The 17,794-nt window shown below is 41.9% G+C and overlaps 2 protein-coding genes across 4 annotated transcripts in view; one reads left to right on the forward strand and one right to left on the reverse strand.

Moving 5' to 3' along the window:
• LOC100652108 (proto-oncogene tyrosine-protein kinase receptor Ret) overlaps positions 1–14,539 on the forward strand; it is a 32,794-nt gene extending 18,255 nt beyond the window's left edge. Inside the window, exons 5-19 of one of the 2 annotated variants that reach the window (XM_003394074.4) lie at positions 19–275; positions 1,265–1,436; positions 1,552–1,649; positions 4,388–4,668; positions 4,766–4,957; positions 5,750–5,928; positions 6,015–6,251; positions 6,903–7,005; positions 8,082–8,250; positions 8,896–9,200; positions 11,022–11,202; positions 11,287–11,416; positions 12,063–12,264; positions 12,346–12,524; positions 12,592–14,539. In XM_003394074.4, coding sequence (XP_003394122.2) covers positions 19–275; positions 1,265–1,436; positions 1,552–1,649; positions 4,388–4,668; positions 4,766–4,957; positions 5,750–5,928; positions 6,015–6,251; positions 6,903–7,005; positions 8,082–8,250; positions 8,896–9,200; positions 11,022–11,202; positions 11,287–11,416; positions 12,063–12,264; positions 12,346–12,524; positions 12,592–13,019 — 3,113 coding nt within the window. In that variant the 3' untranslated portion in view covers positions 13,020–14,539. The remainder of the gene's footprint in view (positions 1–18; positions 276–1,264; positions 1,437–1,551; positions 1,650–4,387; positions 4,669–4,765; positions 4,958–5,749; positions 5,929–6,014; positions 6,252–6,902; positions 7,006–8,081; positions 8,251–8,895; positions 9,201–11,021; positions 11,203–11,286; positions 11,417–12,062; positions 12,265–12,345; positions 12,525–12,591) is intronic. The other variant, XM_012320494.3, reaches the window with a different exon arrangement.
• Positions 14,389–17,436, reverse strand: LOC100652223. Of its 2 annotated transcripts, none has more exons than XM_020868599.2 (9): positions 16,989–17,436; positions 16,693–16,802; positions 16,445–16,591; positions 16,150–16,380; positions 15,757–16,053; positions 15,559–15,660; positions 15,318–15,475; positions 14,831–15,227; positions 14,389–14,746 (listed from the first exon to the last, which is right to left on the reverse strand). In XM_020868599.2, the coding sequence occupies exons 2-9, from the start codon at positions 16,721–16,723 to the stop codon at positions 14,541–14,543; spliced, it is 1,569 nt and encodes a 522-aa protein (XP_020724258.2). In that variant the 5' UTR covers positions 16,724–16,802; positions 16,989–17,436; the 3' UTR covers positions 14,389–14,540. The 2 variants fall into 2 exon arrangements, with proteins under 2 accessions (XP_020724258.2, XP_003394123.2); XM_003394075.4 differs by having other exon boundaries at positions 16,742–16,802; positions 16,989–17,434.
• Positions 17,437–17,794: the final 358 nt, after the last annotated feature.

Genomic DNA, 17,794 nt, shown 5'->3' on the forward strand with positions numbered 1-17,794 from the left:
ACGTCCGATAATTTCTAGGCACGGAATACTTCTACACGTCCAACGACACGCTGTTCGCGAACGCGTTCCTGGACAGAGACGCGTTGGGTCCGCCGCCCAGAGGCCCCGGACCGCAAGTCGCCGTTCAAGTTCAGTGCATCGTGTGGGACGAGATCACCGGAATGCAGTACGCACCGATCGACACGCTGCATATCGACGTCTTGGATCAGGACGACAATCCACCGATGGCGCAGGGCAATCACTCGATCGACGTGATTCTTCCGGAATTTACCGCGGTGAGTGACGCGATCCTGTCGAGCTGTTTATTAGGCGTAGGAATGGATTGTCCTCCATTTTTGAGTACCATCAGAGTTTCATTCGTGGGCGACGAAGAGAGGTCCTCGAAGTAATCTCCATCGTCGTCGATGATATTTCGCCAGTTTTCCACGAATACCATCGCGATATAAACTTGGCGTTTTGCTCCTGTAGTCGGCGCAAATGTTCGTTTTCAAATTTCTGAGGACCTCCGGAGCGTGGTCGATCCTCGAGATCGAAATCGCTCTGTTTAGATCGCTGGTGGCAATTTCTGCGCGTTCGCCGGTAAGACTCGCTTCGTTACACATCACGCGAACCATTTGGATGGCTCCAGTCAACATTCCTCTCGGATCAAACGCAAACAGCTTACAGTGTCGAATATGCTGTTCACTGTGAGTCGTCGCGTGCGCTAATCGACGTGCTGCAAGGTTTCCCGTCAATGCTACAAAATTAGGAAACAGCTGCGGAATATTTCCATTCGATTATGCGAGGATTCGCACAATCCGACTGGATAGTCGGGAAAAATGCATTCCTGCGCTCGCGTTACTCGCTCCTACATCTGCACTACGCGTCTGCTTGTTGCACTGAACACACATATATCTACATACATTGTGCACGCACTACGACGATAGAAGGCAAATCTCGTTAACGAACGGACGACGGATCGTTTAAAAAGTCGTCGACTTAATCAGTGGCGCATTGTTGCAGCGATCACGAGGCATTGTTTCCAGCGTGAAAAGACACGGAAGCGAGGAACGCGACAACGGAACCGTCTCGAAGAATCGTCGGGAAGGAAAACCCCTTCGGGGTCTGATCTTGATTAAGCCCGAATCTCTTTTCTACTTTCGCCGCCTATCCTCCCGCGTTTCCCGCTTCTCCTAACGTCCCTTCGCGTCGTCCCCGTGCCCGAACAGGCGAAATTTTTCTCGCTATTCGCGTAAAAATCTTGTCATCCGTGTCGTGTCGATAGGGCGACAAACTGGTGGACGACAACAAGCTGATACTGAAGGACGCGGATGCGGAAAGTAGTAATCGCTACAGCGTCCGTATGCTCGGAGACGCTCACGACGCCTTTAACGTCTCCCATAACACTTTGCCGATCGAAGTTCCCAGAGGGATCCCGTACACCGCCATATTCACCAGTGAGTCGATATTTACGAACGAGTCCTACGTATTTCCCTACAGTTCGATCATCCTCGCTTCTTTCTCGATAAGGATCTGTCTGCATCGGATAAATTTCTGTTTCCTGCGTTACAGGAATATCCGCAAAAACCACTCTTCTGCCAAAGTCTCCGTATCGCGTGATCCTGCAAGTGAAGGACGAGTCTCTGATCCCAGGATACGGAGAAAACACGGTGAGTCTCGGTCTATCGCAAATAGCTGGCGCGAACGAGAGAAACGCGTGACTTCTTTAAGAGCCGCGAGTGAAGTTGCGGCGCGAGACGAAGAAGAAAATTCGGGAAAAGTGGAATAGCAGCGAGCGATGATTCGAGAAATTTTTTCCCGAATGAAACTTAGACTACGGATTTTTGTGCGTTCGTGCGAAATTTTTGCGCTGATGCTCGGACGAACGGTTTCAAAATTTAAGATTAAGTTAAGATTGTACTTATATTACCCGATTAATCAATTTTGACAAATTTTGTTAATATAAGAATTTACATAAAGTTAGATGAGTAAAAGAGTTACAGAAGAACAAAAGTTAGATGAATGTACAGTTTTAAATTAAATTTGAAGCTGGTCTGAATTGAAATTTTACCGGGCCTGGTAAACTAAGCGTTAAAGTTGTGCGAAACGATATATGCAAAACTATAGAAAGTATCGAAATCAAAGTACTTTTTCATAACACTTATCGCAAGAAATACATTTTTACGATTGCATTCGTTTCCTCGTTTATATTAGTAGAAGTATGAAATTGGAATTAAATGTTCGCGGTTTAGAGACGATCATCCGCGTCGATGAAGGTGCTCTTAACGAGAAACTCGATAGAAATACGCGCGGTCTCGTTTCCAACCTAGTTCGAACTTTTCTTTCGCAATTTCGATGATGCAAATTCACGTCCGATGTTCAGCCGTGAATTCGTATCTGAAAACGAGTTCCCGATAACAAATAGGAGGGCAGCGATCAAACAACATCTTCCTGGTCCCAGCTGGCACGGATCCATTGGCGTAATCGCGACTCGTTAAACAATTAGATAGCAAAGGCTGCGAAAGTGTTGGCTGGGTGCGGTTTCGAGGAGCCGATTAAAGGAAAATTAATGGGATCGTTCCGCGTCGAGAAATTGCACGGCGGCGGACGCGTGGGCGGAAGCTGCCTATTATCTCCGAGCAGAACTTCCGATTTCAACGTTTAACCGAGCCGCGCGTAAACGCCCACTAAAAACTAGTTGAAAAATTCGACGAATCGGTTGAGATTTCGTTTTCACCGCTTTCTTTTTCCGCGGATTGACAATTTTTCATTCGGTGTCGCGTTAGCCTGTCAGAGTCAGCTCATGGCCGCGTCTGTTTCGCGCTCGATTGGCTAAACGAATTTGTAATCGAGAACAGTCGACGATGAATATTTTTCTCTACTTTCGCGAGCATTCCTGGATACCAGTCTTTTCACGCGAGAAAAGGAAAATTCATTAGACTATGGTTACAGTAAAATCGTATCAGGGACGAATTCACGATCTGACAAACTCAATAAATCGATGCAATCAAGTGTAATATGATAATATACATGGTGATTGGTAACTGGTGGTACAAGCGGAAAGGGGGTGATTCTACGCGAAAAAAGAAGTCGAAAATATAGAATAAAAATTTTTCGTTCGAGGCTTTGTCTTCGAAAAAATCGACTTTGAATTTTCGCTCGGTACGCGTGCACTTTATCACGTCTCGTTATAACTGATCTCACTGTAGAGCGCCGTTTCAGATTTGCGCATGGAGCTTTTAATATCGAAATTTTGAATCCATTTTTAGTTCGTGGAATATTAATCCTTTGCACTCGGCAATTGCAATTTTTTCGCTAGAGGGCAGTAGCAACTCCAAGCTTTCCAAAGAAAAAGTCGATATTTTCTATAACTAACGTAAATAATATCAATACGTAATGCTTTAAATTAATTTATTTTTAATTGATTTTGGGACCTAATCGCCAATTTTGCGTTAATTCTTCGTTTCGTGTAACACGATTTCGCACAACATGGCGCTTTTTCGCAACCTAACTACCGCGTCATACCGAGAGATATCTAAAATTTCGATGTCTCATATCGAGTACTTTGGTACCAAATTGATTGAGTATTATTAATACGTAATATCGACATCGATCCAATCACTAGCTATGCGACACTGTCTAAGATGTTGGGCGGACTACCCACTAAAAACTCCTTCTAATTTCATATTCCGTGGTGAAAGGTCACTCCCAGTCTCGAAATACTGCATAGGCAAATACTTCTAGGATGCTGGATTCCAATTTACATAGCCACCCACGCGCAGCTTTGCGAATTTGATAGAAGAGGTAACGAATTTCCAAATGAAGTGACCAAGAGAGCAAGGCTTGCTTCTGATAGCTGAACATTTTTTACTTTTATTATCTCGCTTCGTTTAATTTCGACTTCCTTGCCCGGGAATGCACGCGATTGTACAATATTTTCCGAAACATTTTTAGGAAACTGATGAAAATTCGGGGCAAAAATAACTAAATATTCAATTTCTTATTTCCCTTCGAATTACCATGAATTTTCCGCTCGAGGTTATTCCAAGCTCGACATATCTACACGTTTGAAATACATCGCACAAAGATGTGTCGTTATCATTGGAAAATCGTCGATGACCTTGGGAACTTAAAAGAATAAAAAATAAAGGAAGAAAAAAATAACTAGCAAGGGAAAAAGACACGAACCGCGATATGCCTCGTTCTAAACCAAACAACTTTTACCTCCATACACTTTTTTATATCTGCAAAGGTAACAAAGATACTAAAGTGGACAAGATAAACGAAACACCCTGTACATAACTACACATACCTATGTATATCATAACTTAAACTTCTCCTAACGCATATATCTCTGTAAAAAGAAACTACAATACGATATCGCACGTTTTACGTTTGTTACCGATAGCTGAACATTACACTGACTTTCTACGGACCGGAACATCGAACGACCACGACGACCGTGTCGCCGATATCATCCGGGAAACAGCAATCCTTCACGTATCCCTCGATCGTGAAAGTCGCACGGCTCGCACCTCGTTACACCCGAGTCGCGAGACCAACCAGCGAACCGCACACCTCGATAACTTTCAACGTTCACGGGTCGAGCGCGTTCGCCATCACTCACAAGGGCGGTATAATCTACGTCGCTGACGAGGATCTGCTGAAAACGGAGCCAGCTAATTTGGTGTAAGTGGTCACGGCACGTGACAACCTTGTTGACCCGTGATCGATCTGTACGACGACTCGATCGACGATTCGATGGATCTATGGATCGATGTTTCAGGCTTAAAGTGAAATGGAACGCGAAAGATCGTCCGATCTCTTCGAAAACCGTAAAGATCAATTTATCGGCCGTGTCGATGTCGAAGTTAGACACGTGTAACCATAGCAAGATCGGCCGGTTGCATTCGTGCGCCAACGCGGAAACGCCAGAGGACTGCGAATCCAGTTGCGGAGTTGCCAGCGGATTTTACAGGTGACGATCGCTTTCCTTTCGTGTACATCGTGTAGAAATTTAATGTACCGTAATATTCCGTAATATTTCGCCGCTTGGCAACGACGGTGGGACGACTTAAAAAATGTCCGGATTTGCTTCTGCGTTATGTTTCAATCTCCATCATGCGAAACGTTATACGTTAGAATTTCGCCAGTTTTGCGTCACAGGGCAAAGTTACTGTTTATGATAGCTATCAATTTGGCTTTAGTTTCGCGATAACGCTGGCTCGTCTTATTTCCTAGCGCTATTTTCGGATTATACTATTTTCGCGCATGGTGCATTGATTATCTCGTTTAATAAGAATCGATTATTTCGTGATTATCTCGCGATAAGTCAGTCGCCTTATAACGTCACCGAAACGACTCGCGAGGCTTTCTTCGTAAATTTCAGAAATTTACATCTTTTTAGTTTTGCCACTGTCGACTCCAAGCGGAATTTAATATTTCCATAATAAATATATATGAACTTTCTTCTAAAACTATGTAACACTACCTCTCATAGATTCTACTCTTAACTCCTAACGTCATTCGCCTTCTCACATTCTTTCACACTCATGCTCTCTTCATACCTGTCATTATCAATCGCGCAATCTGTCGTTGAATTTCTCTCTTCGTAAATTCATTACCATAACTGCAGACCGGTTACACGTCCAAGATATTCAACGAACAATAATTCTAACAGTCCCTGGCCTGCCCCTCTCCTCTTCCCCCTTTCTCTCTGGCTGCTTCCCCTAAACTCGTCGTACGATGTTGCAATCGGTCGGATTTTCAGCAAGGGCAACTTTTCCGCTCAATGCGTATGGAGATGGAACAAACGTCCGAACCAGGGTTCCATAATGTCCGAGTACTATCCAACTTGTTCCCCGGATTTGTCTCACTGTCCCGATAACCAGTGCGACGAGCTCGAACGGTTGGATCCTCGCATTTGTCCCCAGGATTGCACCGTCGAATGTGAGCTTCGTTCTTTTACCTTTTGCATTCCTCCTCTTGCATCTCGCTAACGCTCCCATCGACGATAATCAATTTTAACGTTGCAGCGGACGTCCACTTCGCTCACATGAACAAGAACGGACGCGGCATCAAGAGCGGCTTGGGAACTTGCGCGTGCAACGATGTGCTGCAATGCACGTGCAACGTGGATCATTTCCGCACGCAAAACGACAATCCTGGCAGAGGCAACAAGGAGGGAAAGGACGGAGAGGAGGGTAAAGATGGAAAAGGCGGGAAATCGCGAGACATAGAGGAGGAGATTGTGGTGACCGGCGCCCGAAAAGGTTCCACGATCATTCACTGAACCCTCGTTGCTTCGCGCATTAACCCCGCTGCGTTCTTTACAGATCGTTCTACACCCGATCCTCTTGTTTTATTCAAAATTTCTCGAGTTCCAGGAAAATACAAAAGAATATCGGCAACGCGTCGACGTGCGTGATTCCGGCGTTTTTAAGTATCGTAGAACTTCGTTTATCCGGATCAATCGGGGTTGAAAGTATTTCCGATAATAGAGGCTCGCTTGCTACACCTATCGGCTGCTGTTATTCAGTTTCTAGCCCGAGATAGTAGATGCTGACGTTCGGATAACCGAGCCTGAACAACAATTTCCTCATAGATCGTGTCCAATTATGTATCAGCTCGGATAGAGCACACGGACGCGTACGACTTCGGAAGTCACGTTCGTATAAGAGAAAGTACGCTCGAGCGTAGGTCGAATAACGAAGGCTCGGTCACAGAGTTCGCATAATCGACGGTAAAAAAAACAACTGGTTCGTATAAACGGAGTTCGGATAAACAAACTTTTACCGCGTATATTATACTATTTTTTTCGAATAGTAGAAATATTTTTGCTTGTTAACCGAAGAGTAAGATTAAGAGATTAAACTCGTAGAACAGGATTAAACTCTTTCTTTTTTTTCTTTTTTTTTATATAGCATCTCAAGGACCTTGTGGACCTATCTGCATGATAGGCCTGATAGGAGGCAGTTTCTTCGTGCTGATAGCGATCATCGGTTCTTTCGTCACTTCGAGATACAGGTAGGTCACTGGTAAATTAATTATATGGTTTTGCCTGGTCAGCATAATAACACTGGCGATGAAAGAAGTCGAAAGGCGTGAAACATGACCAAAGGCTAAGCGTTCGTATTAACGCGATGTTTGCGTAAACGAGAACGAAACACGAGTTCTCACGACAGCTGGGGAATTACAGCTGGCCAAATTCTAGATAACTCTCGAACGAGCGCTTTGTGCTCGAGTCACGTCGATCGTTCGATCCACCGCCGAACAACGGGTTTTCGAAAGAAAGGGGATTCCTCTCCAAATCCGATTCTCCAGTATTTCGATAACGACGTTTAATCGGTAGAACGACGACCGCGTTCAGAATCAAATGTTTCTTTTGTCACGCGCATCGGCGCTCGATTGCCCGAGGTATCGATACGATCCTACGATAAAAACTTGTTATCACAAACGGTGGCGGACAGAAGGAAATTTGAAATGCGTATTTGCATACAACCAGGCTGCGGATATTTATGCAAATTCATATTTTTATGAATACGACTAAAAGAGTATCACCCAGGCACAGATTTATTCTACTTAGCGAATACTGTGACAGATATTACGCTTTGAAGTATTTTATATATTTTCATATTACGTGCAGCTGCTCATCCTCAGATTTCACATTTCTGAATGATTTTTAAGCAGAGTAACAATCGCCTATATCATTACGTTTATTCGTAATTAATTGTTCTTGTCAATTGCAGCTTTTTCTCCAAAGTGGCGACGTCTTTTATACGGTCTTTTTGCTTTAAACTTCCCTTTGTCCTCCACTTTATTTCAAGACGAGATATACAGCCAATATATCAGACGAAAGCGAGCTTAGAAGTTTGTCTGCACACGAAATTGAAGAAACTTCCTCGTCGTATCCGCGCGGATGTTGGCGCGCGTCTATCTCGTAAAAGTTTGACAGTGGATATTCCGACTGACGTTCGTCGATGAGTACGACTAGCCGACGTAGATATTTCTCGCGAAATGATCGTCGACTTGCCGCGTCTATCCCGATTTTAAAAGTCGTCACGGCACGGCAATATGATCGATGAGAGGATCTTACCTTTCAGACTGGCTGCGAAGCAAGCTCGACGAAACGGAAAACGAAGAGTCGACGATGACTCGAACGTAGTCGGCATATTATCTTCGGACTACATCGACAGAGGCGACGGTTTGCTTATCGGCTTGGACACCTTCACCGCAGCCAATCGTCACCTTCTCCTTCCGAAAACGTGTCCGGTAAGCAGTGACTCTTTGCCTCGAATCATCCATTTTCGTTACTCCTACGCTAAGCTCAGGATTCATCCGACCGACGAATATAATTCTTTGCCTCTCACCGCGTTACGACTTTGTACGTGATCGTTTGTACCCATTCTTTGGTACAATTTCGGGTATTTCGCGTACGCTAACTCTAGAACTACCACAGAACGACAGTCAAAACGACGTAATTTTTCATTTTTCATAGATCTACAACGATGCATTATTACAGATTTCGATGACGAATTAAAGCTCGTAAATCTTACCGCGTTATAAACTCTGTCCTATTATTCGCGCTTCAATTTCCTCGATAGAAAATTTCATACTTTAGTAGCGGTCGATAGTTCTACTACTAAATTAAATAAAACGTTTCATTCGATCGTACTTCGTTCTCTTTTGAACCACATATACCGTTGCCGTACGTGTATCGTACGTTTCACGGTAGGTTGCAACAAAGATACAAGAACGGAAATGGTTAACTGACACTTTGATGGACTTTGTTGCTTCCTGTTTCGCGCATTGTTCATTGCCAGCGGTAAAATCATCGTAAAGCATGAAACGAGAAAAACGGTGCAACGGAAACGTCGGAGAAGACGTTGAATCGTTTTCGTTCAACTATTTCTCCAGCCGGATCCTAAATGGGAATTCCCACGGGCGCGATTGACCATCGAACAAGTGCTCGGCGAAGGAGAATTCGGCCGCGTGTTGCGCGCCAAAGCGATCGACATCGGTGGAATTCCAGGAGCCACCACTGTTGCGGTGAAAACGTTAAAGGAGAACGCGTGCGCATCCGAATTGGCCGACTTGCTGTCCGAGTATCAACTGTTGAAAGAAGCTCAACATCCGAACGTGATCAGGTTGCTGGGTGCGTGCACCACTCCCGGAGCGCCGGTCTACCTCATCATCGAATTCGCGGAGTTTGGCTCGTTGCGGTGAGTACGTAATCTTGCTTGCTGTTGCACGTCCACGGTGCGGAATGGAATTCCGCATAACGAGATTCGCCCAGAATCGCCGGACGATAACCGCTTCACGAGAAAACCTTGGTCGCGTCGCGTTAATTGAATTCTTCTTGCATCTCGCATTTTCATGGAACGCGGAACGAGGGACGGGCTCGTTTAAACGCGAAGAGACAAACGGCGACGAACAGGCGGCGACGCGGCGTTACGGCCGTGTCGACGCGCGACTCGCTTCTTCCAGTCTCCATATTATTACATTATATATTTCTCTTTATGCGCTTTCTTTTCAATTTCTATCCTTGTACGCGTCTAATTTTTTATCTTATATAGCAGCTCTTTGTCCTATCGACGAGATTAACCAGCGTAAAATCGCTCGAAGTAACGTTGAAGGTCTTCATAGTCACGTCTCGTCATTAATATTAAATAGAAAGGAAACATCCAGGATAAGCATAATTATGCATTATTATTTTTTAATTGTAATACTAGGAATTCGGCTTTTATACCTTTTGCATTTAATAATAAGATGCAAACAAATTTTTTACATTGTGTCCAGAAGAGCGACGTTTCAATGTCTCTTCGGCAAAAGTTCCATCGTCCTTTTTTCATAGCTTCCAGACGCGTCAGTTTGTTTTTGACTCTGTTTAAGAATTTCTCTTGAACATAACGTTGTCGAAAGAAGTTTTCTCTCTGTTGCGTATATGGCGTTATTTGTGCATTTCCCAATTTTTCCAGAGATAGCGATCGTCTCTAAAGTATATTTCTATTCCAGTTACGCTCAATTACAGCGAACAAAACGTATACATTATATGCTATACGAGATAACCATCTCTTCGATTCCCTTTTGGTTGAATAGCACGCAACCGTCATCTAATCAAGGACATCAATTGCGTTTTTAGTAGCGTTATAATCTTCAACTACAAGTGGCTTTCTAACTTCTTCGTTATTGATAGATTTAGCTCTGCGCAGTGTATTTTGTAAAATAATTAATCTGCTTTTCTTCGGCACGTACATATTCTAAATTCTATTTAATCGTCACTTTTGATTACGAAGACCTTCAACGTAACAACTTTCCTTTCGCGCGGAGACGACATTCATTTTGGGGAAAATGTTTTATAACGTTTCTTCGGAAAGGAATGTAAGCGTATGTCCTAAAATTTCAAGTAAAAAGTCTATCGAAAACTAGTTGTACAACAAAAACAAAATTCACGTTGGTTCAAAGAGCATCACGGTTCTTACGACGATATCTACTCTCCTGCAAATACGATAAAAAACGGAGCAGATTCGGTTTTATTGCCGAATCGCTTCGTACATATGTACAGAACGAAATCGAATGTTGAACGTGATCGAATCGGTGACTTCAAGGAGCGTTCAGATCAATATAGTTGTCAATATTTAAGCTACTCGATATTATCGTACGCGAGAGAGCCTCTAGACTCTAGACGATCGATATATATTGTCAATACAGTATTAAAAACCTTAAATATTGGCAATAACACCGATCGTCTGAACGCTCCTTTCCCCTGTACACACATATGAAAACGTACATACGTGCTACTATACAAGACAAAGAATTGATTCGGTAAACGAACGATTCGTCCTAGCATGAATAAACCGTTACTCGATAATAGCTATTACACGCTATAATGAATCCATTGATCGTATATTTGGGAGCTGAATGGCGAAAATGTAGAAACGCGCGAACGCTACTTTCGGGATTTGTTACGGAACCATTATCGATTCGGTAAAAGTACCGCACAGTTTGAACAAGCTGTAACGCAGGATGCGGGAACTTTGCAGGAATTATTTGAGGCGTAGCCGACACTTGGAGTCGGAAATTAGAACCGGTGGATGTTCGTCCTTATCCAACGTAGTTTCATGCGAAGCGGATGGAAGGTCCATGTACACGGTCACGCCACGCGACATCCTCTCCTTCGCTTGGCAGATCAGCAAAGGAATGGCCTATCTCGCTGACATTAAGGTAATCCCTTAATCCGCGGCGATAGCCCGTTTTCTCACCTCGTTGAAATCCAAACTAAATGTATCGCTTCGCCGTATTGTTCAGTTGGTTCACAGAGATCTTGCAGCCAGGAACGTGCTGCTTGCGGCCGAGAAGGTCTGCAAGATCTCGGATTTTGGCCTGACGAGGGACGTTTACGAAGACGATGCGTACTTGAAGCGCAGCAAAGGACGAGGTATGCGCAGAACTGGAAAAAAGATTAGCGGGCGGAATGATTGGTTTAGGAGCAAGGGAGGCATAGGGCAGGTTCTTTATCGCTCACTGTCATGAGTTGCTGCACGGTCTTCTTTGTAATTTAAAGTTGCTAAGTAATTTATTTGCGTGTATATGCGCATATTGCTAACCATTGTACTAGATATATCTGAACGTGTTGCTGACAGTTACATACTCTGGAATGTATATTATAAACATCTACTCGCTGCTCAAATGTGCCAAATACGATAATTCTGTTTTGTGAAATTACGGTATTTTACGATAATAACGTACCACTTATATATAAACTATCTTGTCTTCTCTTGTATGATCGTGTTGGGTCTATCAGAAATAATCAGATTCGCGTTCCTTTGTTTGATCATCTTTTCAATTCTCTATTATACGTCATTCTCTTCGTCAAAACGCGCGTTACTTCTTTTTCAAAAGCTTTCGAATCGACTAGAACCAACTAGACTCCTCTTGTCGCGGTTCGTTCTTCGGCTGCATAAACTCTAGCGCTCGTAAATCTTCTCGAGGTTTAGGAAGAAGACAGTTTTAACGTGCATCATCCGCGATCAGCTAAATCTCCGTTTAATCCAACGTGTATGCTTTAATACGTGCTTTCCTAGTGCCGGTAAAATGGATGGCACCAGAATCCCTCGCGGATCACGTCTACACCAGCAAGTCTGACGTCTGGAGTTTCGGTGTCCTTCTTTGGGAGCTGGTCACATTAGGCGCATCTCCTTATCCAGGAGTGGACGTGCATAATCTCTACAATTTACTCAAAGCCGGTTACCGTATGGAGAGACCAGCGAATTGCTCGCAACAGTTGTGAGTAGTCCGACTTTTCAAGAGTAGCCATCGCGAGTTATAACTCGAAAATTATCGCGAGTACGCGTACATCATTCGCAGGTACAAGCTGATGATGTCGTGCTGGCATCAAGAACCTGCAATGAGGCCTCCCTTCAAAGAACTTACCAATCATTGGGAAAAGATGTTAGAGGACAGCGTCGAATACTTGGATCTGAATCCGAGAACCGTTCACAATCAGGCCTATTTTGCTTCGCTTCACGCGTTGGACAGTCCATGCAGTACGTATCTCTCGTTTCGTTTCATCTCGTCTGGTTTCAGTATGACGAACGATTTTGTTTGCCATAGGTTCTGGTAACGATGACATGGACGATGGTGAGGAAATCGATACTCTGAGGACGAACGTTGTCAACTATCTAGAGAAACCGTGTTCCGACACGGTGACAAAGTGCGACAAAATCGACAAACTGCACGCCCTGTGGCAAGAATCCGTAGCAACATTCCCCGAGGAATCCGTCAAGTTGTACGTGAACGATCAATCACCGCCGAGCTTCTGCGTGAATCACTACGAGAGTCCTATCAAATTGAGAAACACCAGCGTCACCAGCAACAGCGAGAACGATTTAGCCACGCCGACGAACGAACGTTCGCAATCCTACATCGACATGGAAGGCAAGAAATCCTCGGAAGTAGAAACGGAGACAGAGACAGAAGTAGAAGAACTACTTGTCTTCGCCAATAGAAACGAAAATAACGATGAAGCTCGCTCTAATTGAAGAAGTGAGACGCGTGAAAACCAGAGAGTGAAATATCGATGATCTAGAAGTTTGAGAAGACAAATCGCGTCTTTTCTTCGTTCGAGAGGAGTGTCGTCTAGCGTACGACGAGTATGCCATTACGAAACGAACGGGAACGCGATCGTTGAAACGATCGAGTGCAACAAACACCTTCGATACTGTGCCTTCTTTTTCTTTCTGTCGGGCATACGTGTCGCATATAAGAATACGAAACGATGAACTTTGCAACGCTAGAAAATCAGAAAAAGATGCGGATAGCATACGTCCAAATAGATAGATCGGCGCTTCAGGAGATAAGAGCTGAACAACGGTATACTAACGGTGATAGTATATAGTATGGAAATCGATATACAACATTACATTTTCATGTAAACGGCCAGGTCTTTGTGTAATTTATATTAGAAATTATTAACGAGTCTTTCTACTCAAGACGCCTGTTACAGCTTTATATACTCTTGGATTTTTACGATACAGAGCATTCGACGAAAGATGTTCGAAGCTATTCAGATTGCCGAAGCAAACCGCAGTTTAATCAAAACCTTGATGGAAATTTTCCTATTCGTTTCGTCATTTATGTCCTAACAAGCGATTGAATTGGGACGAACGAAAAAGAACAAAGTAAATAAATGGCTTCTCATTGACGAAAGCTACGTCCCTAAAGGGTGACGTATTAATTAACTCTGTTACGTTTAATAACGTTTAATTAACTCTGTAAACGCCTTCCGATAATTTCACGATCAATCGCGTAACAAATGATCGAACGAGAAACGAAAGATCGTAATGATTAATATTAATTACTAAAATTGTCAAACTTTTAAACTTCCAGTTAAATCCTTCTTCGCAGCGGCTTCCAGCTTTTAACATTCACTTTATGGTGAACCGTCTGTTAAATAATTGCACGAAACGGTGATTCGACGATACACTCAAAGAGGCGGTAAACTTGAGTATCCTAGTTGTTGATCGATGTAATCGTATTCGAACAAGACTGCTTTTTTATACCTCGGTGAATGTATTCACCCCTTTTTGGTTTACTTGTACAAAGCAGCGCATTCCATTTCGTTATATTAATTAGCCACTTGCCGTTTATGACGCAAGCGTTCAAGTACAAATTTAGTTATATAACACTGTATATTTGCTTACTTCCAATGGATCGACTAGCTCTTAGCACGATCAGGCACGTGCCATGTGAATTCCAACTATTATCATTATACCATCGTTAATATCGCGTTAAAACGTATACACGCGTGTGCAATGTATGCATGCGTAAAAAGATATATATTTAATATACCTGTGACTTAACGAATGGAGAATTGTAAGATGTAACTCACAATAAATGGACACGAGGAGCTGTATGGTAACAAAAAAGAAACTGGCGTTTATTAAGTTAAATCGGTATATATATATATATAAAAAAAAGTCTTACATCTTAAAAAATTACCTAACTTACTCAAGTAAAATTTGTTCACAACGTTATGAATAAAGGATGTACTTGAAACGAAGTCACAAGTTCAATTCGTCGATACGAAACGAGCACGTATCGTCCTTTGAAGATTCACGAGTACATACTTCCTCACCTTCTCCACCTTCTCCAAGCAAGTTTAATTCATCGATATTTGTTGCAAACGATTGAGACACTGCGTTATTATCCAGCACAGTTGATGTCCGATTATTTGCTGTTTCCGTCCTTTCCGACGTTAAAAGGTTTTCTAAAACACCAATATGTGAGCTACGCTACGAAACGTTCGAACTAACTAAATCAACGATCGATTACGAATCTATAAAGAACCGACCAGTTTCTCGTTCGTCTTTCGCAATGTTCGCATCTTCCTTCAGAATCTCGAGTTTCGCTAATTTCACGCTGTCCAGAAATTCCTGATCGGATACCGAGGAACATTTTACGCGTTCCACCTTGTGAATAATTTTTACTAGTTTAGGCAACTCTTTTGGTAAAGACAGTCTCCTCAAATGCCTAGTTTCCTCGGGTACATCATCCGATTTACAATACGGCAATTGCACGATATAATAGCGCTTTTCTTTCTCCGACTGATTCTCTTTGACCAGTCTCAAAAGATAATTACCGGTGTTTCGATAAATAGCCGATGCCGCAGGCTTCTTAGGCGGCGGAGAAGTTGCGATAAGAACAACGTCAGCGTTTCGAAACGCAGCATCGCACCAACATTCTGGATCCTACGTTACAGACAACAAACCAAAGGATTAACATTTCCGTGGGAAAACGTGGAGCCGTTTGAAATAAATAGTCTCGTTACTGGCACTAACTTTGTCCGTGGTATCGGTAACGTCGAGCATGTCTATCATGGCGTTAACGTCGCAAATTCTTAAATACTTTGCCAGCTCGATCATTACATTGATATGCGACAGTCGAGTCGGTGAGTAGACTAACAAACATTTCGGTATCCCTCTCCTTTTCAATACTCCTATAAAAGAGTACGAAACAAACATATAAATTTCAATGGCCACTCTGTATTTACAAAATATTTTGCAAACGTTGCAATTTTACCCCTTTTATACAATTTGTAAAGATGATAAAGGACGTACAATATCACTGGCGGTATCCACACAGTGCTAATAATCATGATCAATAAACGATGAGATGTTTCCTCTGGAAAATACAATTGACGTAATGCTTAACAACCACGTCAACAAGAAAATATTTTCAGATAATACAGACGCGCATAGGAAATTTCTTTTTGCTTACGTATAATGATAAAAGGCGTGGTGCTGTTCACGCATCCATAGTCGCCACACTCTGAATGCATGGGAGCAACTTTAAAATAAAACACGCCGGTGTGCGCGGTAAAATTGTAATGAAAATCTTGTTCACTGGTCATATTGAATGTTTTCACGAAATCCGTATTGTTGTTTATTAACCAAATTTTATACCCTGTTACATTATACACTTCTGGCAGTGGTTGCACGTGCAATGAAAGAAGAGGAGCATAAGAGACATCTATATATACAAATGGTCTGTATTCCTTTATACTGACACCTTCTCCTGAGATAGGACAGATTTAAGAGGAACCATCAATATCGAACAAACACACGACTGCTCATTTTCTTTCAATGAAAAATATCTGGCCTAAACACTCACCGATAAATCTGTGCACAGGTACATTGAAAATATATCTTTTTCTATACTTATACTTTTCTCCTATTACGAGATAATCTAACCGGTATGGAACAGATTCGTAAGATACATCAGAAAATGGACATGAAATATACAATTCCTGTGGTACTGGGTTGGTTTCATTCCCATAAAGTTCTATGTACCTACATGCTGATTCGTTCTCATCTAGTAAACTTTGATAACGTGTAACCAATCCTATTTAATAATAGAAAAGAATTTCAAGTAACAGAATAGAATCACTTTACTCTATGATTCTTACCATGAAAGTCCACATTGGTAACGCTTAAGTTGAAAGCTGTCAGTTTATATCCAGACTCCTCATACGTGTATGAACGTAAATTAAATTTGGCTGCTGTGCCATCCGCTGGATAATGACTATAATCTTCGAACGTGAGTTTGGTGCAATCTATTGACAAGAAAAGCAAGTAATTTGCATACCTATCTAGTGATTCCTGACCCCTATCTTGTACATTAAAAATACATGCTGCGCCATGTAAGTCATCATACTTTTAATCACTATAGCCGATGCTGAATGCATTTAATGAATATATCGTACCTCCTTTCCTTTGAACTTTTGTCAATAGACATTGGAAACCAGGAGTAGCAACTAATTTTGTCTGTAAAATAAACAGACAATTTAACCTAATAATAAATACTCAGCCTAGATACAGTAACTACAATAGAACCTGATAATAAGGTACTTCATTGGAAAAAAGGTATGTGTCAATACTTTTTGTAACAACTATAGACATTTAGAAATTCGAGAAACTAGTTGTAAAGGACTTAAAAAAATGAAAACTTACCACGTTCTGACAGTAGTCTGGATAACAATACATAGCTGCGACGCTTCTGCTCAAGTAACAAAGAAGCATCGCAAGATTAACAAGTCTCCGCATTGTAAGGTTAGAGTTACGAATTAACCACATCTATTAAAAAATTTGATCGAAGTAAACATATTTACGTTACACCCGATATCAACGATTGTCCCAACTTTCCATATTTTCACGGTAACACATTACATTCAATCACAACGATTTACATTTTCTCAAAAACTACGATTTTTGCACAATGTAAACTAACGAGCACGCTTCCTACGTGTTTGTCTTTAAACACGCACTCTACCGAAAAATAGCTCAACCTCGCGTGTTTAATGTGCTTTTCAACACAGATGATAAATGTGTCAAGTTATTCGTGATAAACTCGTTACAAACGAACCACTTATCCTTAATTACAAGAAAAAATACTTGAGAAACAAAGAACGAAGATTCGTCTGTGAATCATCGTCTTTTGTCGTATAATTCTATATAAAGTGAATCAGAAAAAGATGATTAATACATTGGCTGGCGCGATGGATATTGATAATCCTTGTTACTAAATTAATTAGTTTAGAATGATCAAAGTAAGATATATTATTTTATAGATTAAGAAATTTTCAACAATGTAAATGATTTAAATAACAATAATATTAAATAGATAGACAACATAATCTTTAATTTAAAAAAGAAAATTTTATAGAATATTTGCGCATTTTTTTCTAATAATGTTATCTAAATCATTCGCATTGTTGAAAATTTGTCAGTCTATGAAATAAGAAAAATATTTGGAAAAA

This window comes from Bombus terrestris, chromosome 3, assembly GCF_910591885.1.
Source record: "Bombus terrestris chromosome 3, iyBomTerr1.2, whole genome shotgun sequence".
Lineage (NCBI taxonomy): Eukaryota > Metazoa > Arthropoda > Insecta > Hymenoptera > Apidae > Bombus > Bombus terrestris.

What these genes read in the sequence shown, in the direction of transcription:
- LOC100652223 (XM_003394075.4), bottom strand. Translation starts at nt 17,111, where the DNA reads ATGTGGTTAATTCGTAACTCTAACCTTACAATGCGGAGACTTGTTAAT. An exon ending in TTACCGATACCACGGACAAA is followed by an intron (nt 15,228 to 15,317) that starts GTTAGTGCCAGT and finishes TCTGTAACGTAG; the next exon opens with GATCCAGAATGTTGGTGCGA. An exon ending in GAAAGACGAACGAGAAACTG is followed by an intron (nt 14,747 to 14,830) that starts GTCGGTTCTTTA and finishes TTGGTGTTTTAG; the next exon opens with AAAACCTTTTAACGTCGGAA.